The following is a 17,333-nucleotide window of genomic DNA, read 5'->3' on the forward strand; positions in this document are numbered from 1 at the left end:
TGAGAACATTCGACAAACGACCACCAAGTTTCGAGGCATCTGTCGCTGCTGCAACAATGCGGCTGCAGGTGCGGCGGTTGCCTGATTCTCTTCAAGCCCGGCGTGTCGTGAATTAATTGCCGGTCGTGTCCACCATGAAATAGGGGTGACACGGACATCACCGAAGCTGAACTCCAGGCCCTGCGCGCGCCTAAGATGCCTAAAGCTTAGGCGCTCCTGAACCTTTCAGTCGGCACGGCTAGTTTCTTGCCGTGTCGGCTCGTAGAAATAGCGTCGGGAAGGCGCCATGCTCCGTCTGCGGATCTGATACTGAAATCGATGCATCAGTGAATACTCCTACAAATGATGATTCCCAACGGCGGGAGCCACGCGACCCGATTTCTTCTCACAAATTCTGTCTACAAACCACAGCGAATGTACCTCCCGTGTCGCGCTGCAGAAGTCGCACAACCTTCCACCGTTGCAGCCACATCAGCCTCTCAACTCTCGAGACCATTGCGCATGACGCCCTAGCGATCTCGAGCACAGCTTCTCAAGATGCCATGAAGCACAATAGAATCAACGTCGCTAGCAACAGCTTCATATCCCGAACGCGATTCATACTGCTACGCGCGTTAGCCTGGGACACTACAATGTATTTCTGGTACCCATCATCGATCAGGGCTTAGAACTTAGTCATATTGACGCTGAAATATACCATCACCGCTCGACCGGTCGGCAGCAGTGCGGGTCGAAGAGAATGCCTCCAGGGCATCAGAAAGTCCTCTGCGTACAATACTAGAGAATTGGGATAATGCCAGCTGTACTTCCTGTCTCGATACAGAACACGTAGCTGTGAAAAGACTATCAAGATGCTTGGGGTAGCTCATAATCATATTCTGCGAACTGGTCTCTGGGTCCCATCCATTGGCGACGACCCTGTTGCGTCGAACATCTCCTTTCTGCGAACGCGCGGCAATTTGGCTATCGAGAAACATGCTACGATGACGACGAAAAAGGCTGTGCTGTGGACTTGACCTGGCACACCCCGGAGAAGCAAGACGAGCACCTCTTTCTGTTCGTTTTAGGCAAGTCAAGTGTGACGGGGTGCTCACCTTGCTTGTCCGGGACGTGCCTGGCTATACATGCAGCTCAAGGTATGTGCTTGGCGAAAGTTATTCTGTTGCCTACTTCAGGCGTCCCCCTTTTGCCACAAAGCCACGCTTCCCATGCTATGTTCCCCATACTCAGGCCGCCAGTGTTAGAGTACGAGCTAGATTTTGAATACGGCATCGAAACTCAACGACAAATTGTCATGGCCTGACAGCTGCACCGCTTCGCCAAGGCTGCGGCTGATGAAGCATGCAGCAATGACGTTGATTCGTTTCGCAAGCTCGTAGGGCTGAAGGAACTCGGCACCGATAGCCATGTTCCATGACTCTTCATGGCACCCTTCAGAGGCTCAAACACGCAATGCACCACGGCAGACGCATGTAATCACAAATCTCTGCGTACTTTTGTTTGACAATTTAAGGGAGCAGTCCGTATTTCAGCCCGACTGACTGATCGACAGTTAAGGCATCCTCGAATCGCTCATCACGAATCTCCATCATCCAATCGTGGCGTGCAGAACCCTGTCACTTTCTTCGCAATATCGACCGTGCCCTTCATGACTCTAGTCGTGACAGATACGGGAGCTGCTGGGGCTCTGGCAACGACACCAATACCGTCATTGACCTGAAAGAGTATTCGGTCTTGCTGCTCGCAGCCAAGCGGTCACTTTACCAGTGTTGCTTCAGACTGCCTGGCAAGGTGGCTATGCAGAAGTTAGCTTCACTTGGAAACACACTAGGATGATTGTGGAAAGCCATCACTGGTGCTTCATTCGGAGACTCGCAGAGCAGCATCATTGCTCCGGCTCCGAGTCCTCATATACTCGGAGGTCCTAGTAATGCCATACTTGCTCATGGACGAAATCACAAGATACAAAGATGGCGAAGTTGGCCCTTCACTATGGCCCGAAACATATCAACACAAATTACCACGAAATGGAAACACCGGCAGACACACCAATACCACCAGCCCCAGCTATCCCTCGGGCTGCAAAGGTCGGTCACAAAAAGTCGAGATCAGGTTGTCAAAGGTGTAAGACAAGGAGGGTCAAAGTAAGCACACTGGATAGCATCTGAAGGGTCGTGTTGAGACTGGTAGTGCGATGAACAGAAACCGATATGTGGAAGCTGTCAAAGACATGGAGCGGAATGTGTGTACCCTGAGGCTCGGACACATCTATCACCGACAGACAGTCCAGAAGGACCATATCCGCGCCGTCGACGTTCCTATCGCAGCCAGTCACGAAAGAGTCCTTCTCCGACGGCAGAGTTATTCCCACGAGACCTCAGTGAACATGACGACTTGGACATACCGGAGTCGAAGGCTCGAAGACTGATGGAATTGCGATTGATGCAGAACAATCTGCTCAACATTGTCTTTGGGCCCTCAAATTCCACTCGAGTTGGTGATGAATGGCTGCAGCTATCGCGAAACATGGTCCCGAAGATGTCACTGAAGCATGACAATGTCCTGTATGCGTCTTTCGCGCTCTCTGCCACACATCTTCTCAGATCTGACCCTGATGATGATGCGGTGTATAGTGCCAGACAAAATTACTTTGTACTGGCTCTCAGACAGCAACGTGAGGAGTGCGCCCGGATTGACGGTCAGAACGCCGAACCTGTTTGCCTCGCCTCATTTCTCATCCTCCGGACCTCCTTCGCCATGATGCAAGAACGGCCGCTGGACGTCTATGCGCCACCTATGGAATGGTTGAAGATGGGTCGAGGCGCAGGAGCGGTTATGTGGAAGGCAAATGCTGCTGTCACACCTGAGCTTTCGCCAAGCTTTAAATTCTTTCTCGACTCCTATCAGCATATCTTAGCAGAGCAGGCACTAGATCGAGATCTCGACAGACCCTTCTCGGCTGTTTTCGAGACAATTACCGAACAGCGATCAAGCTTTGAAGATCAGCAGGCATACCGTAAGACTCTGGCTTATATTAATCTCATGCAGAAACAGATCGACTCTGGCGAGGCAATATTTCCTACTGGAAGGATGCTACAGGCTTTTCCTATGATTATACCAGGACATTTTATAGATCTGGTTGAAGCACGAGACCTGTATGCTTTGGTAGTGCTGGCTCATTTCTTCGGTATCGCGGCTCAGATCGACAAAGACGTATGGTGGTTGCAGGGAACTGGCAGTCGACCGGAGAGGACAGCGGTGAGGGAGATCAAGGCCATCAGGACACAGCTGGATGAGAGCTATCAAAACATGATGTTATGGCCGTTGATGAAAGCTCGGCTCGAAAGTCGATAATGAGGGAGATGATCCGTCCTGTTTTGGGTGGGAAGTTGATGTATTCTGCTGCGATTGAGCGTGGTGTTGGATGGAAAGGAGTCCTGGGTGCGTGGTGGCTGCTTTTGGAGTAGCGATCTATCGCTCAAGCAATGAGCCCCGATATGGCCATACAGCCTGAAATCAGTTTCAATTTAGAGACTAGCTGTGCTCCTGCTATGTCACTGTGAGCACTCAAGATCTTTTGGTCGCAGCGGACGCCTTCTGATTAGCGGCAGGCGCATTCGCCCTACTCACCTCAGGAATTAGGAAGAAATGAGCAGATCAAGCTGGTGTACAGCTGCGAATGCCGGCTTCTATCAGAATGAAAGGAGCACCACCACGGATATATCTATTAACCACGATCACTAAGATCACATGGAAGATGCGAATACTGCCTGCGAGACATCACTCTGCTCATGTGCCAAGGCTGTCACGTGAACGAGCCAAGATGCTCGCATTGCTTTCCCAATTGAGTATGGGGTGGCAGGGTCCGAGCATGTGGCTATTCTTGTCAATCCAAAGCACCTCGTTGATCAAGGCTACAGCCATGGGGTCGAAATTACATGATCTGCTCCGGTACCAATTCCCCAGATATGTGGCTTACCAGCTCGGATTCACTACCTCGTCAAGACAAGTCCCTAGCTGTGATGTTGCTAGCAATGACAGCTCAGTCCTGCAATATCACCAATATTGTGGCTGCACTCGAAGCTTGCAGACCAAGCTAGATTGTGAAAAGGTCAAGATGCGAGGGACACAGCTCGAATAATGTATATAACAGCTTAACCACTTCGCAGGAACGATGCAGTACAACCAGCGAACCACTTTTCCTCCACCATGAAGTTTACTCGTGCCATCTATCTCCTTGCCGTTGTGCTTACCGGCAATGCTGGTGCTGCTTCACTCAGCAGCGGACCATGCCCACCCGCAGGGCCTGACTTTCCAGCCCCGAAAAGTCCATCCGACACTGCAGCCCTGAAAAAAGCCATCACAGCTTTTCAGCAGACCGTCGAATCTTCTCTGAAGAACGGCTCGATCTCGATACCACTTGACGCCGAGGGTACCACCTTCTCCTTCGAAGCTTGGTCGATCCACGAAGACTCACCAATTCATACCTACCACTACGATGCCACTGGTCTGTCCGATCCTGCAGAAGGAGTGAAGAATGTTGCCTCAGACACGACGTATCGGATTGGCAGTCTGTCAAAACTTCTCACGGTGTATACCTGGCTAGCGACAGCTGGTGACAAGCACTGGAACCAGCCTATTACCAACTTCATCCCTGAGCTGGAAGCTTATGATGCGCGAGAGGAACCTGATACGAATGACATCGACCACTTTCGATGGTCCACTATCACCGTTGGAGCGCTCGCCAGTCAGCTGTCCGGAATACAAAAAGATCCAGCACTGCCAAACGCCGTTTCAAGCCTTTACACACCGATTCCAGGTTTACCTCCATCTGAGGACCTTCCACAGAACGCTCAAGGTCTGCAATGTGATACCTATGCAAAGCTGCCATGTACCCGGGAGAGCTACCTCAATTCTATCCTCGTCAGTCATCCGGTGTACGCCACTTACACTGAGCCCGTGTATAGTGACATGGCATATTCACTCCTCGCCTTGGCTCTCGAGAACATCACTGGCACACCCTTTCCGACGCTCTTCCAGGACAATGTCGTTCAAGCCCTGAACTTGACCTCAACAAGTTATGAGGCGCCCGCCAACCATTCGACTTCGATCATTCCGCTCAACGACACCTTCGCCGAGTTTACCCCAACTCTCGGCTATCTACAACCTGGAGGTGGTTACTACTCCTCTCTCAATGATCTCAGCGCCATCGGTCGCTCAATCTTGTCCAGCACCCTCCTGACACCACAATTGCGACGCCAATGGATGAAGCCAGCACAATTTTTGGCCGATGGAGTGAGTGCAGTAGGTGCGCCATGGGAGATCTATCAAGCTCTTTGGACAAACAAGACAACGTGGATGTATACTAAGTCAGGCGACTTGGGCAAATACTCGGGCTTCCTCATCCTGTTGCCAGACTACGATGCCGGTATTACCATTCTCGCGGCTGGGGCCCAAGCGAGTGCGGTGTCGAGAGTGTTGGCTGACGTGGGCGCTACTGCGTTTGTGCCGGCGTTCGAGGTCGCGGCTAAGACGGAGGCATCTCAGAAACTGGCTGGGGAGTACATCGGGACTTTCGCAAACGAGACCGGAACTGGTAATGATACATTCGAGATTGTGCTTGAGGTTGATGACGGACCGGGAGTGAGCATGGTGAACTATACTGTTAATGGTGTGGATATGCGGGAGGCATTTGCGCAGCTACAGAAGGTCGAGAGGAATGACCTACGTATGAGACTATTCCCGACTGGGCTGACGAGCTTCACGACCCGGGGAACACAGCAGCAGGGGTTCAGGATGGTCAGGTACAGGCCGGTGACGACTGATGAGGCTCCGGAGGGTGCGGTGTTCAGCTCGATGAGATGTCAGGAGTGGTTCACATTTGGTGGGTATACAAGCCGGACTTCGTTCGGCGTGAATGGAGGATTGGATGAGTTCGACTTTGTGGTCGGTGAGGGAGGGAAGGGGAAAGTGGACGGATTGGTTGTTAAGACCTGGAATAGGGTGCTTGAGAAGGTGAAGTAGATGGAGCTCGTATGAGGATTGACGAATTCGTGTTGGCTCTTGTACGGGTCAGATTGAACTCGAAGTTAAGCCATAGCCATGAAATTGTAATATGTTGTACGTTATTCACTCATTGCTTCTTCCGAGGTACTCTTGCTCCTCTACCTATCTTCTGTGGTTGCCACGCCTTGCTATTATTTGTGCTCTGTCTTCTCTGCTGATTCAAACCGTCTCTTCTGATCTGATTCTCCTCGTGTCAATCTCGCTTTTCTCCCATCTGTTGCCAGAACACTCAAATCTTACTCTTCGGGGGCCGGCTGCATGCTCGAATAGCCGAGTAGGTTCTAGTCTCTCGTGATGGTAGGCTAGTTGCCCATGTATGGAATACTGCTTGACTGCTCAGATCATCTTGAGCGCAATGAACACTGTGAATCGTGGGAAGTAGTGACTTCCTAGTCCAGCAGGTGATGTGCAGCAGCAACTTTCCTCCAGAAAAGAAAGCGCAGTTTGGCGGGTGTAGCTGCCTGCTAAGTTGATTCAGGAATAGCGCTGGCAGGAGCTGCCGGAGTACCCCTGGAAATGATTTCCGCTGCCGCTGTTCGGGTAAGCTGCCGCTCCTGTGCTCCGAGATCCTCAACTGCCATCAACTGCTCGCATTCCACGACATTTCATCAGCTTCATAGATCAAGTTTATGAACACACCGGTAGCATCTCTCGTGTTTTTGAGCTCGGCTTCCTTCGCTTGTCGTTCGCTTTGGTGGATGTCCTACTAGCTTCACACCCATACAGCAAGTATGCCGGTTTCAACAATCACGTCAAGCTTCGGCTGGTCGCCATAAATCCAGGAAACCGGGGCACGACTTGGATCATGGCGCAACAAGTGGATTATCTCGTGGCACATTCACCCTTCATTGGCCGAGCTTCTTTCAGAGATTTCTCAACACTTCGAGCTTACCCGTAACGGTATCACGACCATTGCTATCAAGGAAGGGCACCTTTGAGAGAACAGACACAATAATTAATAATTCACAGTCCATGAACATTACAGCCGACCAAAAAGTGTGGAGCAAGCGGTGGTTCAGCAGACTATCGCGCTGGATTTGAGAATTATCCAGCCACACCTTCGCTTCTGCGACATCACCAAAAATGCCTGTGCTTGATACAAGCAAGGACCTCTCAGCACTCTTCTCGAAGCAGGTTGAAGCAACGCCGGATGCGGTTGCATTGGAAGACGACACGACACAATTGAGCTATGCTGAGCTAGATCAGAAGGTCGAGGATCTCACTCAGTCCCTCCGACACCATGGCGTTGGACGAGATAGCCTAGTCGGGGTGCTACTTCCTCGAAGCGCTGATTACGTTATCGCATGTCTGGCAGCTCTTCGAGCTGGCGGTGCCTTTCTTGTGCTTGAGCTTGCATATCCTCCTGAGCTTTTGGCTGATGTGATCGATGATGCCAACCCGGCGGTCGTTGTTACCTATAGGGCTGAGGTGGGCAAGGTAAAAGAAGGAATCCCACTCATTGTCTTCGACGAGCCGGCAGCAGAGACCAACGGAAATACCAAGGAGCCATCACCACTGCCGGACGAGCATGACCTTGAAAGGCTGTCGTTCGTTGCTTACTCGTCAGGCACAACGGGCAAGCCCAAGGGCATTGCCAACCCTCACAGCGCACCAGTACTCTCCTACGACTTGAGGTTTGGCTTTTCCGACCTTCAGCCAGACGATCGTGTTGCTTGCAATGTGTTCTTCATCTGGGAAATCATCCGACCACTTTTGCGGGGAGCAACGGTTGTCACTGTGCCAGATGAGACAAGTTATGATCCTGTTGCGCTTGTGGATATGCTTGCCTCGAAGGCAATCACTGAGACCTTGATGACACCAACGTTGTTAGCTGCTGTCTTGTCACGCCACCCTCAGATAGGATCACGTTTACCGAACCTGCGCACTTTGTGGCTCAATGGTGAGGTCGTCACCACAGATCTTGCTCGGCGAGCTTTGGCAGCTTTGCCCAACACACGACTGCTCAACGTTTACAGTGCGTGCGAGACGCATGAAGTTGCTTGCGGAGACATCAAAGAGATGTTTGATGAAGAAGCGACCTACTGCCCTGTCGGGCTACCATTGGATCCAAAGCACATCTACATCCTCGACGAAAGCGGAAACAAGGTGGAAGCTGGAACAAGCGGAGAGCTATTTGTCGGCGGACGTTTACTGGCTCGTGGGTACATCAACCGACCAGAGACTACAGCAAAGGCTTTCTTGTGGGACCCGTACGACTCAGCTTCAGGGGCACGAATGTACAGGACTGGAGATTTGGCACGACTGTTGCCGAATGGGATGCTCGAGATAACTGGCCGTGTTGGTGCTATGATCAAGCTTCGCGGCTACTCCGTTGTGCCTGGGAAGGTAGAGAACGCCATTATTGGGAATTTGGCAGTCAAAAACTGTGCAGTGATTGCTCATGGCGAAGGCCTTGATCGTCAATTAGTAGCCTACATTGTGGCCGACAAAGAGAATGACGAAGACAAGCCTATCGTTGAGATTGACGAGTCCGGATACAGCCCAGGAGCTCGAAAAGCGATTTCGCAATATCTGGCACACTATATGATTCCAGCTTTATGGGTCGAACTCGACAGTTTGCCTACTCACGAGGTTTCTGGCAAGGTTGACCTCAAAAATTTACCCGACCCACCCACTGCGAATGGCCTCAATGGCACAAAGGCTGCGCAGGATCCGATTGGCATCGACGCCGTGGCCGCCGTCTGGGCCGCTACTCTCAAAACATCTCCGAGCAACATCACACCTGAACATAGCTTCTTCGATCTTGGCGGCCATTCACTGTCGCTGGCAGATCTTGCTTCCAGGTTCTCTAGATCCTTCGGCTTTCGTGTCCCAGTTGCTCGTCTGGCCGATCCTGCAACTCTGAATGGCCACCTGCACACGATACGGGCAGTCCGTGATGGTCAGATTGCCGAGGTACAAGCAGATTTGCCTGCAGTACTACGAACAGATTCGGTGCTCGACAAGGACATTCAGCCACCAAAGACGAAGATGTGTGCTCTCAAAGATGCAAAGACAGTCCTTTTGACTGGAGCGACAGGCTTTTTGGGCGCTTTCCTGCTCAATGATCTCCTCGAAAGCACTTCAGCTCACATTGTCTGCCTGATTCGATTCGCAGAACCATCGGAGGACGATGCGCCAGCTGGCATCGCGAGATTGCGACGAAACCTCATCGACATGGGCCTGTGGCGAGATGGGATCATGGAGCGAGTGGAGATCATGCCTGGTAACCTCTCTCGAAAACGACTTGGTCTTTCGCCGGATGCTTTCAAATCGATGGCCGAACGCGTTCAGGTCATCGTTCATTGTGCTGCTACTGTCAACTTAGTCTATCCGTATGCTGCACTGCGGGGCGCGAATGTTGGTGGTACAAGGGAAATTCTTCGCATGGCATGTCTTGGTGGCGCCACGGTGCAGTACATTTCTACAAACGGTGTACTGCCTCCTTCTCCTTCTGGTTTCGGCTGGCCAGAAGACGCCATGATCTATGTCGATTCTGTGCCTGACAAAATTCCAGACGGATACGGGCAGACGAAATGGGTTGCTGAGCAGCTTGTCTACGAGGCTGGACGTCGTGGGTTGCCGGTGAGAATACTACGAGCGGGCACGATCAGTGGTCACAGCGCAACCGGTGCTGCCAATGCCTGGGATCTTCTCAATGCGCTTTTCGTGGAATCGATCAGACTTGGTTACGCTCCAGATGTGGAAGGTTGGCGTGCTGAGATGACACCGGTCGACTTCGTCAGTAAGGCTATTGTCCACCTAGGTGACCAGACCCATGCCAAGCAGCTCGTCTTTCACCTTGGCGATCCAGATCCAATTGACACGAGCAAAGTGTTTGAGGTGCTGGCGGAGATCGGCTACCCTACACAGCCGATTGGATGGGATGATTGGGTGGCAATGTGGACTGAGAAGAGAGGATCTGCCAAGGGTGGTGATGGTGGTTTCACTGTCGACATTCTTCGAAGTGGCATGCCGAGCGTCGACTTCCTGCAGGGTATCGTCGTGCTGAACAATGCTCAAACACGGCCATATCGGGCAATTGTCGAGCGGCCCAAAGTCGACCACGTCCTTCTTGAAACATATGCTCGGCATTGGTATGCGAGAGGCTGGCTTCCTCGGCCACCTACGCAGCAGCTTGCTCGCGGCGGAGCAGCGTTCTCAACACGAAAGAGCATTCTGACTGGCAAAGTAGCCGTCATCACTGGCGCATCTTCCGGCATTGGAGCTGCTGTTGCTATTGCTCTTGCCAGGGAAGGCTGTCACATCGTGCTTGCAGCTCGGCGACTGGACGCGCTGGAGTCATTGAAGCGGAGGATGGTGGTTCGCGAGGGCAGAGTCATCACACACCAGACGGACGTGACAGATGCAGCACAGGTGAAAGCACTCATGGAAGGAGCTGAGAATGAGCTCGGTCCTGTCGACATACTTGTGTCTTGCGCTGGTGTGATGTACTTTACCATGATGGCAAATGCGCAAGTGGCAGAGTGGGATCGCACTGTCGATGTCAACTGCAAGGGACTGCTTCATTGCCTATCGTCCACGGTACCAGGTATGTTAGAGCGAGGTGCTGGTCACATTGTCGCCATATCGTCGGATGCAGCTCGAAAGGTGTTTCCTGGCTTGGGCGTCTATTCAGCAAGCAAGTTCTTCGTCGAAGCAACGCTCCAAGCTCTACGAGTCGAGACAGCAGGGAAGGGTCTGCGCGTTACGGCAGTGCAGCCGGGCAATACTCAGACCGATTTGCTGGGTATGTCAACGGATCAGGAGGCGATCAAGAAGTATGGTGAGCCAAGTGGTGCGAAGATTTTGGATCCGGAAGATGTGGCGAACAGTATTGTGTATGCACTGAAGCAGCCTGAGCATGTTGCTGTCAACGAGATATTGATCGAGCCGAGGGATGAGCCGATATGATAGGACGATGTCGAAGCAGGATTGGACGACGATACGACTTAGCCCAATGAACACATAGTTCGATTGGTCGTTTTGGTCTTTGTTGCTGTGTTCCTTCTTCTCGTTCGCTAACATTGCCCTAGATAAGCTGCATTGGTCCTCAGCCAAGATCACCTTTGCGCCGCTCCACGCATGCACTAGAAGCATTCGAGATATCGGCGATTGCCTCGACTCTGCTCCCACGGCCGATTATTCTTCGGCGTCCTCCTCAACGCGGTCTCGTGCCACTGTCCTCTGTCCGGCAATAACCCAGATGCAGGAGCCACTAGTCGCGACAATGCGCTATTCTCATAACTGTGGATGAGGGGAAGGAACCCGCCAGCAATGGGCACATACGATCTCCTACCAGATACATCTCCAGAATATGTCCGAAAACACGGTGACCGCAAAGAGTGTGTGTGGCTTTTTTGAAGAACCAGACTCCCAGGCCAGCAGCTTCGGCCACCCACCATTGACAATGACCGCAAGAGGGGATGGTTACGTTGGCTGCCACACTGCTCATCAAGATGCTCGTGCCATAATCATACAACATGTTCGCCATGGCCTGCAGCAGGCGCTGGGGTATGTACAATCACCCATACTACGAAGCCAAGGCCGACGAAGCTCTTACCGACACTCATGTACCAACACCCAACGTCACTACCGCAGCCTACCCTCTGGACTGTGTCACTGCCACGTATGATTGCGAGTTCAAGAACTACGCCAGCCTGAGGGAGGATCTCGTGGGCCAGTCGTGCCGGGGGATGCGCTTCACCTTACCTGGCCAGGTGCTGCGCTGCTACCGGTGCTATCGAACCTGCAAAACTGAGGATCAATGGAGGTTGAATTGATGGATGTTAGAGGTACTGATGAAGAATGCTGGAACGAAACAGGAACAAGGCACGAACAATTCGATATTGATTTGGAAGCAGAAAGTTAACTCAACCATGCAGCGACGCGACTGCTGCTTCTTGTTTTTAGTGGAATATGACTAGTGACTTCACTGGCCACTGAAGCATCATCATCATCATCATCATTATCATCATCATCATCATCCATAGCACTTTGGTTGTCGTCTGACTCTGCCACAAGAGCTTGATCCTTGAGCTTGCGTTCTCTTCTTCTGTTCTGAGAGGCACCTTCCAGCTTTCAGCGTCGAAGTTGTGCTGTAACATAATTTTGCGACCTTCGATGATGCTTGCTTCACCATTGTGGTACATGGAATTGCAGTCGAAGAGGCAGGGTGCTGGAGCTGACCAAGCCATTCCCATCCGAAGCTATGAGCTTCTCAGTTGGCTGCGAGACGTTCAAGGCCCCAAGCGCAATGTCAGTCCGTCGAAATGGCTGTTTCTTGCTTCAGGCTCGTTCTGCCACGACTTTTCATCTCTCGTCATGTCTTTGCACCATCAACCTTGTCAAGATGTTCGATCTTTTGCCATTGCTTCCTCCTCCGCTGCCTTCGCATTTTCTTCCTTCTCCGCCAGCTCCTGCAGCTTCTCCTTGACCCATGCAGCAGCGCCTTTCACCGCATCTCTGGGACTGGACTTGTGCTGCATGAGATATACTTGGATCTTGACAGGAGTGAACACATGCTCCGGCACTTGGTCTGCAAATTGCTGTGCTAGCTCTGGTACCTCCTTCAGATCGAAGCTCGGCTTGCTGCTTGAAGTGATAGGTCGATAAATGCTTTTGAAAAGATCGACGACCTGCTCCCGAACGGCGAAGTCGAAGAGGACTTTCATGTGGCAGCGCCCTTCACGGGTAAGTGCATCGTCGAGAGCCTCTTTGTGATTTGTGGTCATGAAGAGTAGGTGGCCTGTCGGAGCACAGACGCCATCTATTGCGTTCAGAAGGCCCGACAGGGTGACTTGTGACTTTGGTGTGGGCTCTTCTTGCTCTTTCGAAGCCTTTCTCTTCTTCTCCTTCCCCTCTCTCTTCTCCTTCTTACTTTTCTTGTGTGACTTTTGCTTCGACTTTTTGGACTTCTTCGAGGATTTCCTCCTCCGTGGTGAGCTTTCATCACTCGACGAGCTTTCGGTATCGGTATCGGCAGTGTCGGTAGTGGAGTCAGTAGCTGTGTCTTTGTGAGATTGTTCTGCCTTTTTCTCATCCTCGGATACACTTGGCTTGTCGTTGAGTTTGTTCTGAACCTTGCCTCCGATCTCTCGACCGAGTCCAGCACAATCGATGTCCTCAAGCAAGACCAGACAACCTCTCTGTATCGATTGCATCAGATCCATCAGGACGTTGTCTGTCATGCCAGGATCCAATAGGGAAACTATGTAAACCTTTAGCTTCCATCTCGATGCCACGGCCATCACGAAGGATGTCTTGCCGGTTCCCGGCGGGCCATATAGGAGATACCCTCGCCGCATCGTGGAGCCAACATCGGCATACCAGCCAGGTGCCTCGTCTGAGCAGTAGTCTTCAAGGTCGTTGATGAGCTGGTCCTTGATAGCAGCAGGCAGACACACGCTCTCCATAGTTCGTGGGTCGGCCGCACGTAACTCGACCCATTCGAAGGCTGGAGTATATCCGTGGCTATAGTCTTGAGTTTGGTTGTTGTATTCGTCCCAGCCGTTCTGGTTGTCGTAGTCTTGAGCTTCATTGGTATCTCTGGCCCCGAACACTGTAATCTTCTCGGTCTGTTTCTTCTTCTCGGCTGCTTTGTGAATGTCATCGAGAAAGGCGCATATCTTTGCTGGTGACCAGCCAAACCGCCAGATGGTGATGTCGTTGGCTTGTCGTGTGAATATGAATGAATCGCCATTGTGTTTGAAGAACTGCATGTTCGCCCCACCTTGGTAGATGACACTCTGATCATCAGCTATGATAGCGCCGGTGTTTCTTGCCTCGACAGCCGACAGAGCGGTGAGGGCTCTGCGGTTCTTGAGAGCGGCTTTCTGTAGCATGTATGTCATGACATTGTGGTATAAGGACTTCGAGGAATTCGGTATCGTGACTGAAGCCAGAAGATGCGATCTTAGCCACTGCCATATCTTGGGGAGATAGTCGGGAATGTATCTTGCCAGAACGCCGAGAAGCACAGCAACATAGATGGCTCGCATGGTTCGGGGATATTTGTCGTTGATGGTATAATACAATGGTGCGACTAGTTTGACGAAGCCAGTAGCCATACTGTCGCTCGCGACGCCCATGACCGCGCCAGCGAATCCATGGTTGTTGTAATTCTCAATGAGCTTCGCAATTTTTCGGTCGATAGCTTCGTTCTCTCTGTCAGTGTTGTTCGCAGCCAATGGGAGGGTTCTGCTGGAGTCGTTGGGAGGCGTCGTTCGGAATTCTTCTGCCCAGTTCGGTCTCGCTGGCATCTCGCTGGCCGCCGAAGCATTTAACAGTTGAGTTCAGTTGATTGGAAAGAGCACAGTCGGAGCAAAGTCGCAGGCGATGGCGCGCTGTGTAATGTCAGTTGTGAGACAGATTGGTATCGTGATCAAGTTGTAAGAACTTGCATGTGAGGAAAAGCTCAAGGCCCAAGAAGCACTGTCAGAGAGACAACAGGACCGATACGGTGACGAACAAACGCCATGTGAAAGCACAGCGCTTGCACTATATGCAGAGAGTGAATGTCGTGGGTAATCATCATGATGGTCCAGGAGTGCCAAATGGAGTGACAAGATGACCCGGCGCTGAAGGCCTTGTGCCAGTGATATCGATGATATACGTCGCTGTGCAAGACGATATGGGTTTGCAATCAATTCCTTGCAAGATCGATGAGTTGAAGGATTAGGTTGTGAAAGCTAGTGCTTCTAGACCAATGTATGTTTGTGGTATGATCATTTCCATTTGCGAATTGTGTTTGTCGATGGACTGTGTGCTTGCTGGTGGGTGGTGGGCTTGTCTGGGAGATGGGCGCTTGTCGAGCAGCTGCGTATCTCTCTGCTTCCCAGAAACCAAGCTGGTGTATCCACACTGAGGGAAAGTACGTCTAAGACTGCCTGGCAGGTGCCAAGGACTTCTATACTCCTGCGTACGTGCCGGACGAGGGTTTACTCTGCACCCCTGTGCTGCGTCTCTCTTTCGTAATAAGGCACTAGTACGTGAGCAAATCTGACCATAGGCTGATATCGCAGATAGGTGAAAGTCAATTTCGAAACGTCGTGCTCGTAACGTCGCCCTGAGAGGACGATCACTGAAATCTGAATCCCAGTAAAACTCCTCAATAGCCCTCGACACTCTGTTTCTGCTGAAAACCACCATTTCATTGAACGCGGGATACCAGTAGAGCTTGCTTGCGAACTCATCAATTGGAGCCGAGCTTCAGTAATACTGCTGTCCTGGCAAGGGCACGTCCGCAGGCGGCACGGCATCCTCCTTCTCATTCATCCTCACCTCCAAAGCGGTCCCAGGTATCAACACTTTCTCCTGCTCAGCCGCGACACCTCTTGCCGGCACCAGCATCTTGGCAAACAGTTTCTGTATGGGCGAAGGCACGGTCCGTAGTCCAAACTCTGCTTCATCCAACTTTCGCTTGACCTCAGCCAGCTCCTGCTGCAAACCTCGTTGCCTCTGTTCCTGTATGAGATTGATCTGCTTTAGCCTCTGGTTCTCCTGCATCGTATCCAGCATGTCCACGACTTCCTTCCGCAGCCGACCATTCTCCTTCTTCTGGTCCAGACTCTCCTGTATCGCCTGCTCTTTCTCGGCATTCACTCTTGCTATCTCATCCCGCATCCATTCGAGCCGGAGTTTCGTGTCGTCCGCGGTCATAGAGCGCATATTTGCTTCCTGCCGAGCGAGGCAGTATTGGAATTCGAGGCTGACGAGGTCTTTCTTGGTACGATCGTTTGTCAGGTTCAGCTTCTCGATATTTTCTGCGCAGTCTTGGAGGGCGTCGTTTTGTTCTTGGATGTGGGTTTCGAGAGAGTCTGCGATCGTGTTGAGTGGGATGTCGGTGATCTGGACTTTGTGAGGTAGCGGGGGAGATGCTGGAGAATTCCTGGATTTCGTCAGAAGTCTGAACGCAAACAGTAATTTGACTGCTTACTGCTCATAGAGCCTGTAGAGTTTCTGAAATCCTTGCTCTAGTGGCATAGCCAGAGGCTGAGAAAGATCCGTGACACTGCCCACAAAGCTGAGCCTGACTGTGGCTGGGTCAATGATTGACCTCCTCTTTTCAGTCGTTTGGTGAGGGCGTCGCAGATGGTGCATGGTGTCTTGCGACATTGGTGAGACAGGCCACGGGTCTGGGAGGTCCGGCGATGGTAGTCTGTGCGCCTCAAGCAACTCTGCCGCAGACCGTGAGGCAATCGCTGATCCTGCAATATCCTTTACGACTGGCTTGTGTGGTGAAAGAGGGCGCATTTCTGCAGTACCGATCGAGATGGCGCTGCTCAAGCTGGGGCTACTGATGTCCATCGTGGAAGTAGGCGGTCATGTCCTTCATGCGTGGTCAGGTCGTGGATCGAGAGGAATGACCAGATGTGTAGGTGTCTCCGCTGGCGACTGGTGACGGGTGGTCGGTGACATGTGAAGAACGAAGGGTGCAATCATCATAACGTTTCTGCTGTGAAAGTCAGTCATTTTCACTCGGTCAGTTTTCTTGCACTCGAATATTCGCATGCCAGCTCGAGCAACATTTTTCAAACGAGGATCGACCATCATTGGACTTCGATACAATCATGCTTCTGCCTGAATGGATGGGTACAACATGATCAAGCAAGTTTCGAGTAGCGGCTCGAGGCAGGGGAAAAAACCATGCTGTGTTGATGAGACCACCTGGCATCGTCGCCTGCAGAGCTATTCAATGAGAGGGCAGAAGCTCGAAGCGTTGCATGTCGACCACTGACACTGAGTGAAGTGAGAGCTGAGCATACGAGTACAAGGAGTCGTGGGAGCTGCCATGAGGTCGTGCGGGCCGAGCGGCCGCCGTGACCTCGGCAGACCTTCTCCGAGAGCTCCTGCAGGATACTTGGAGGATTCAAGTTCAAGTTGGAAGCCATAACGACCTCGAACCCATCGGGAGATTGCCATCACAATGAGATGCATGTACAGCCGCCTGCCTTTATGACCACATCGTCAGCTCGCCGCCGTTCAGGATCTTGACGATCCGCGTGAAGCACATGCCGTGTATTGATTGACCACCTGCAAGCTGCTTTCGTGGGCAGATGCAGGTACCTGTGAAATGCGCTGTCCTCCTCAAGAAGGCTTCTCCTTGGACCACCTTCTCTGTACTACTAACTGATTTGTTTTGCTGACAACAGCTTTAGGCATGGAAGTCTACATCTCAAATTTGCAGTCGAAAACGACTACGGAGCAGCTGCAAGAACACCTGAATCCTCTACTCAAGCAATGCAGCATTGTTGTCTACGACCTTC

The 17,333-nt window shown here is 51.8% G+C and overlaps 5 protein-coding genes across 5 annotated transcripts; 3 read left to right on the forward strand and 2 right to left on the reverse strand.

Annotated features, from left to right (window-relative positions):
* Positions 1-1,970: 1,970 nt before the first annotated feature.
* PMZ80_007813 (uncharacterized protein) lies at positions 1,971-3,354 on the forward strand (the record flags this gene model as incomplete). Its single annotated transcript, XM_064876219.1, has 2 exons — positions 1,971-2,144; positions 2,191-3,354. The coding sequence occupies 2 exons, from the start codon at positions 1,971-1,973 to the stop codon at positions 3,352-3,354; spliced, it is 1,338 nt and encodes a 445-aa protein (XP_064728483.1).
* Positions 3,355-4,209: 855 nt separating this feature from the next.
* PMZ80_007814 (uncharacterized protein) lies at positions 4,210-6,024 on the forward strand (the record flags this gene model as incomplete). Its single annotated transcript, XM_064876220.1, has 1 exon — positions 4,210-6,024. The coding sequence occupies one exon, from the start codon at positions 4,210-4,212 to the stop codon at positions 6,022-6,024; it is 1,815 nt and encodes a 604-aa protein (XP_064728484.1).
* A 1,125-nt stretch (positions 6,025-7,149) lies between these two features.
* PMZ80_007815 (putative NRPS-like protein biosynthetic cluster) lies at positions 7,150-10,980 on the forward strand (the record flags this gene model as incomplete). Its single annotated transcript, XM_064876221.1, has 1 exon — positions 7,150-10,980. One exon carries the CDS (start codon positions 7,150-7,152, stop codon positions 10,978-10,980), a length of 3,831 nt encoding a protein of 1,276 aa, XP_064728485.1.
* A 1,433-nt stretch (positions 10,981-12,413) lies between these two features.
* PMZ80_007816 (uncharacterized protein) lies at positions 12,414-14,327 on the reverse strand (the record flags this gene model as incomplete). The annotated part of the gene is made up of 1 exon (XM_064876222.1): positions 12,414-14,327. The coding sequence occupies one exon, from the start codon at positions 14,325-14,327 to the stop codon at positions 12,414-12,416; it is 1,914 nt and encodes a 637-aa protein (XP_064728486.1).
* A 949-nt stretch (positions 14,328-15,276) lies between these two features.
* On the reverse strand, positions 15,277-16,374 carry PMZ80_007817 (uncharacterized protein; the record flags this gene model as incomplete). The annotated part of the gene is made up of 2 exons (XM_064876223.1): positions 15,277-15,955; positions 16,004-16,374. 2 exons carry the CDS (start codon positions 16,372-16,374, stop codon positions 15,277-15,279), a joined length of 1,050 nt encoding a protein of 349 aa, XP_064728487.1.
* Positions 16,375-17,333: the final 959 nt, after the last annotated feature.

The sequence above is a fragment of the Knufia obscura genome (assembly GCF_036327395.1).
Source record: "Knufia obscura strain CCFEE 5817 isolate CBS 148926 chromosome Unknown scaffold_9, whole genome shotgun sequence".
Classification (NCBI taxonomy): Eukaryota; Fungi; Ascomycota; class Eurotiomycetes; order Chaetothyriales; family Trichomeriaceae; genus Knufia; species Knufia obscura.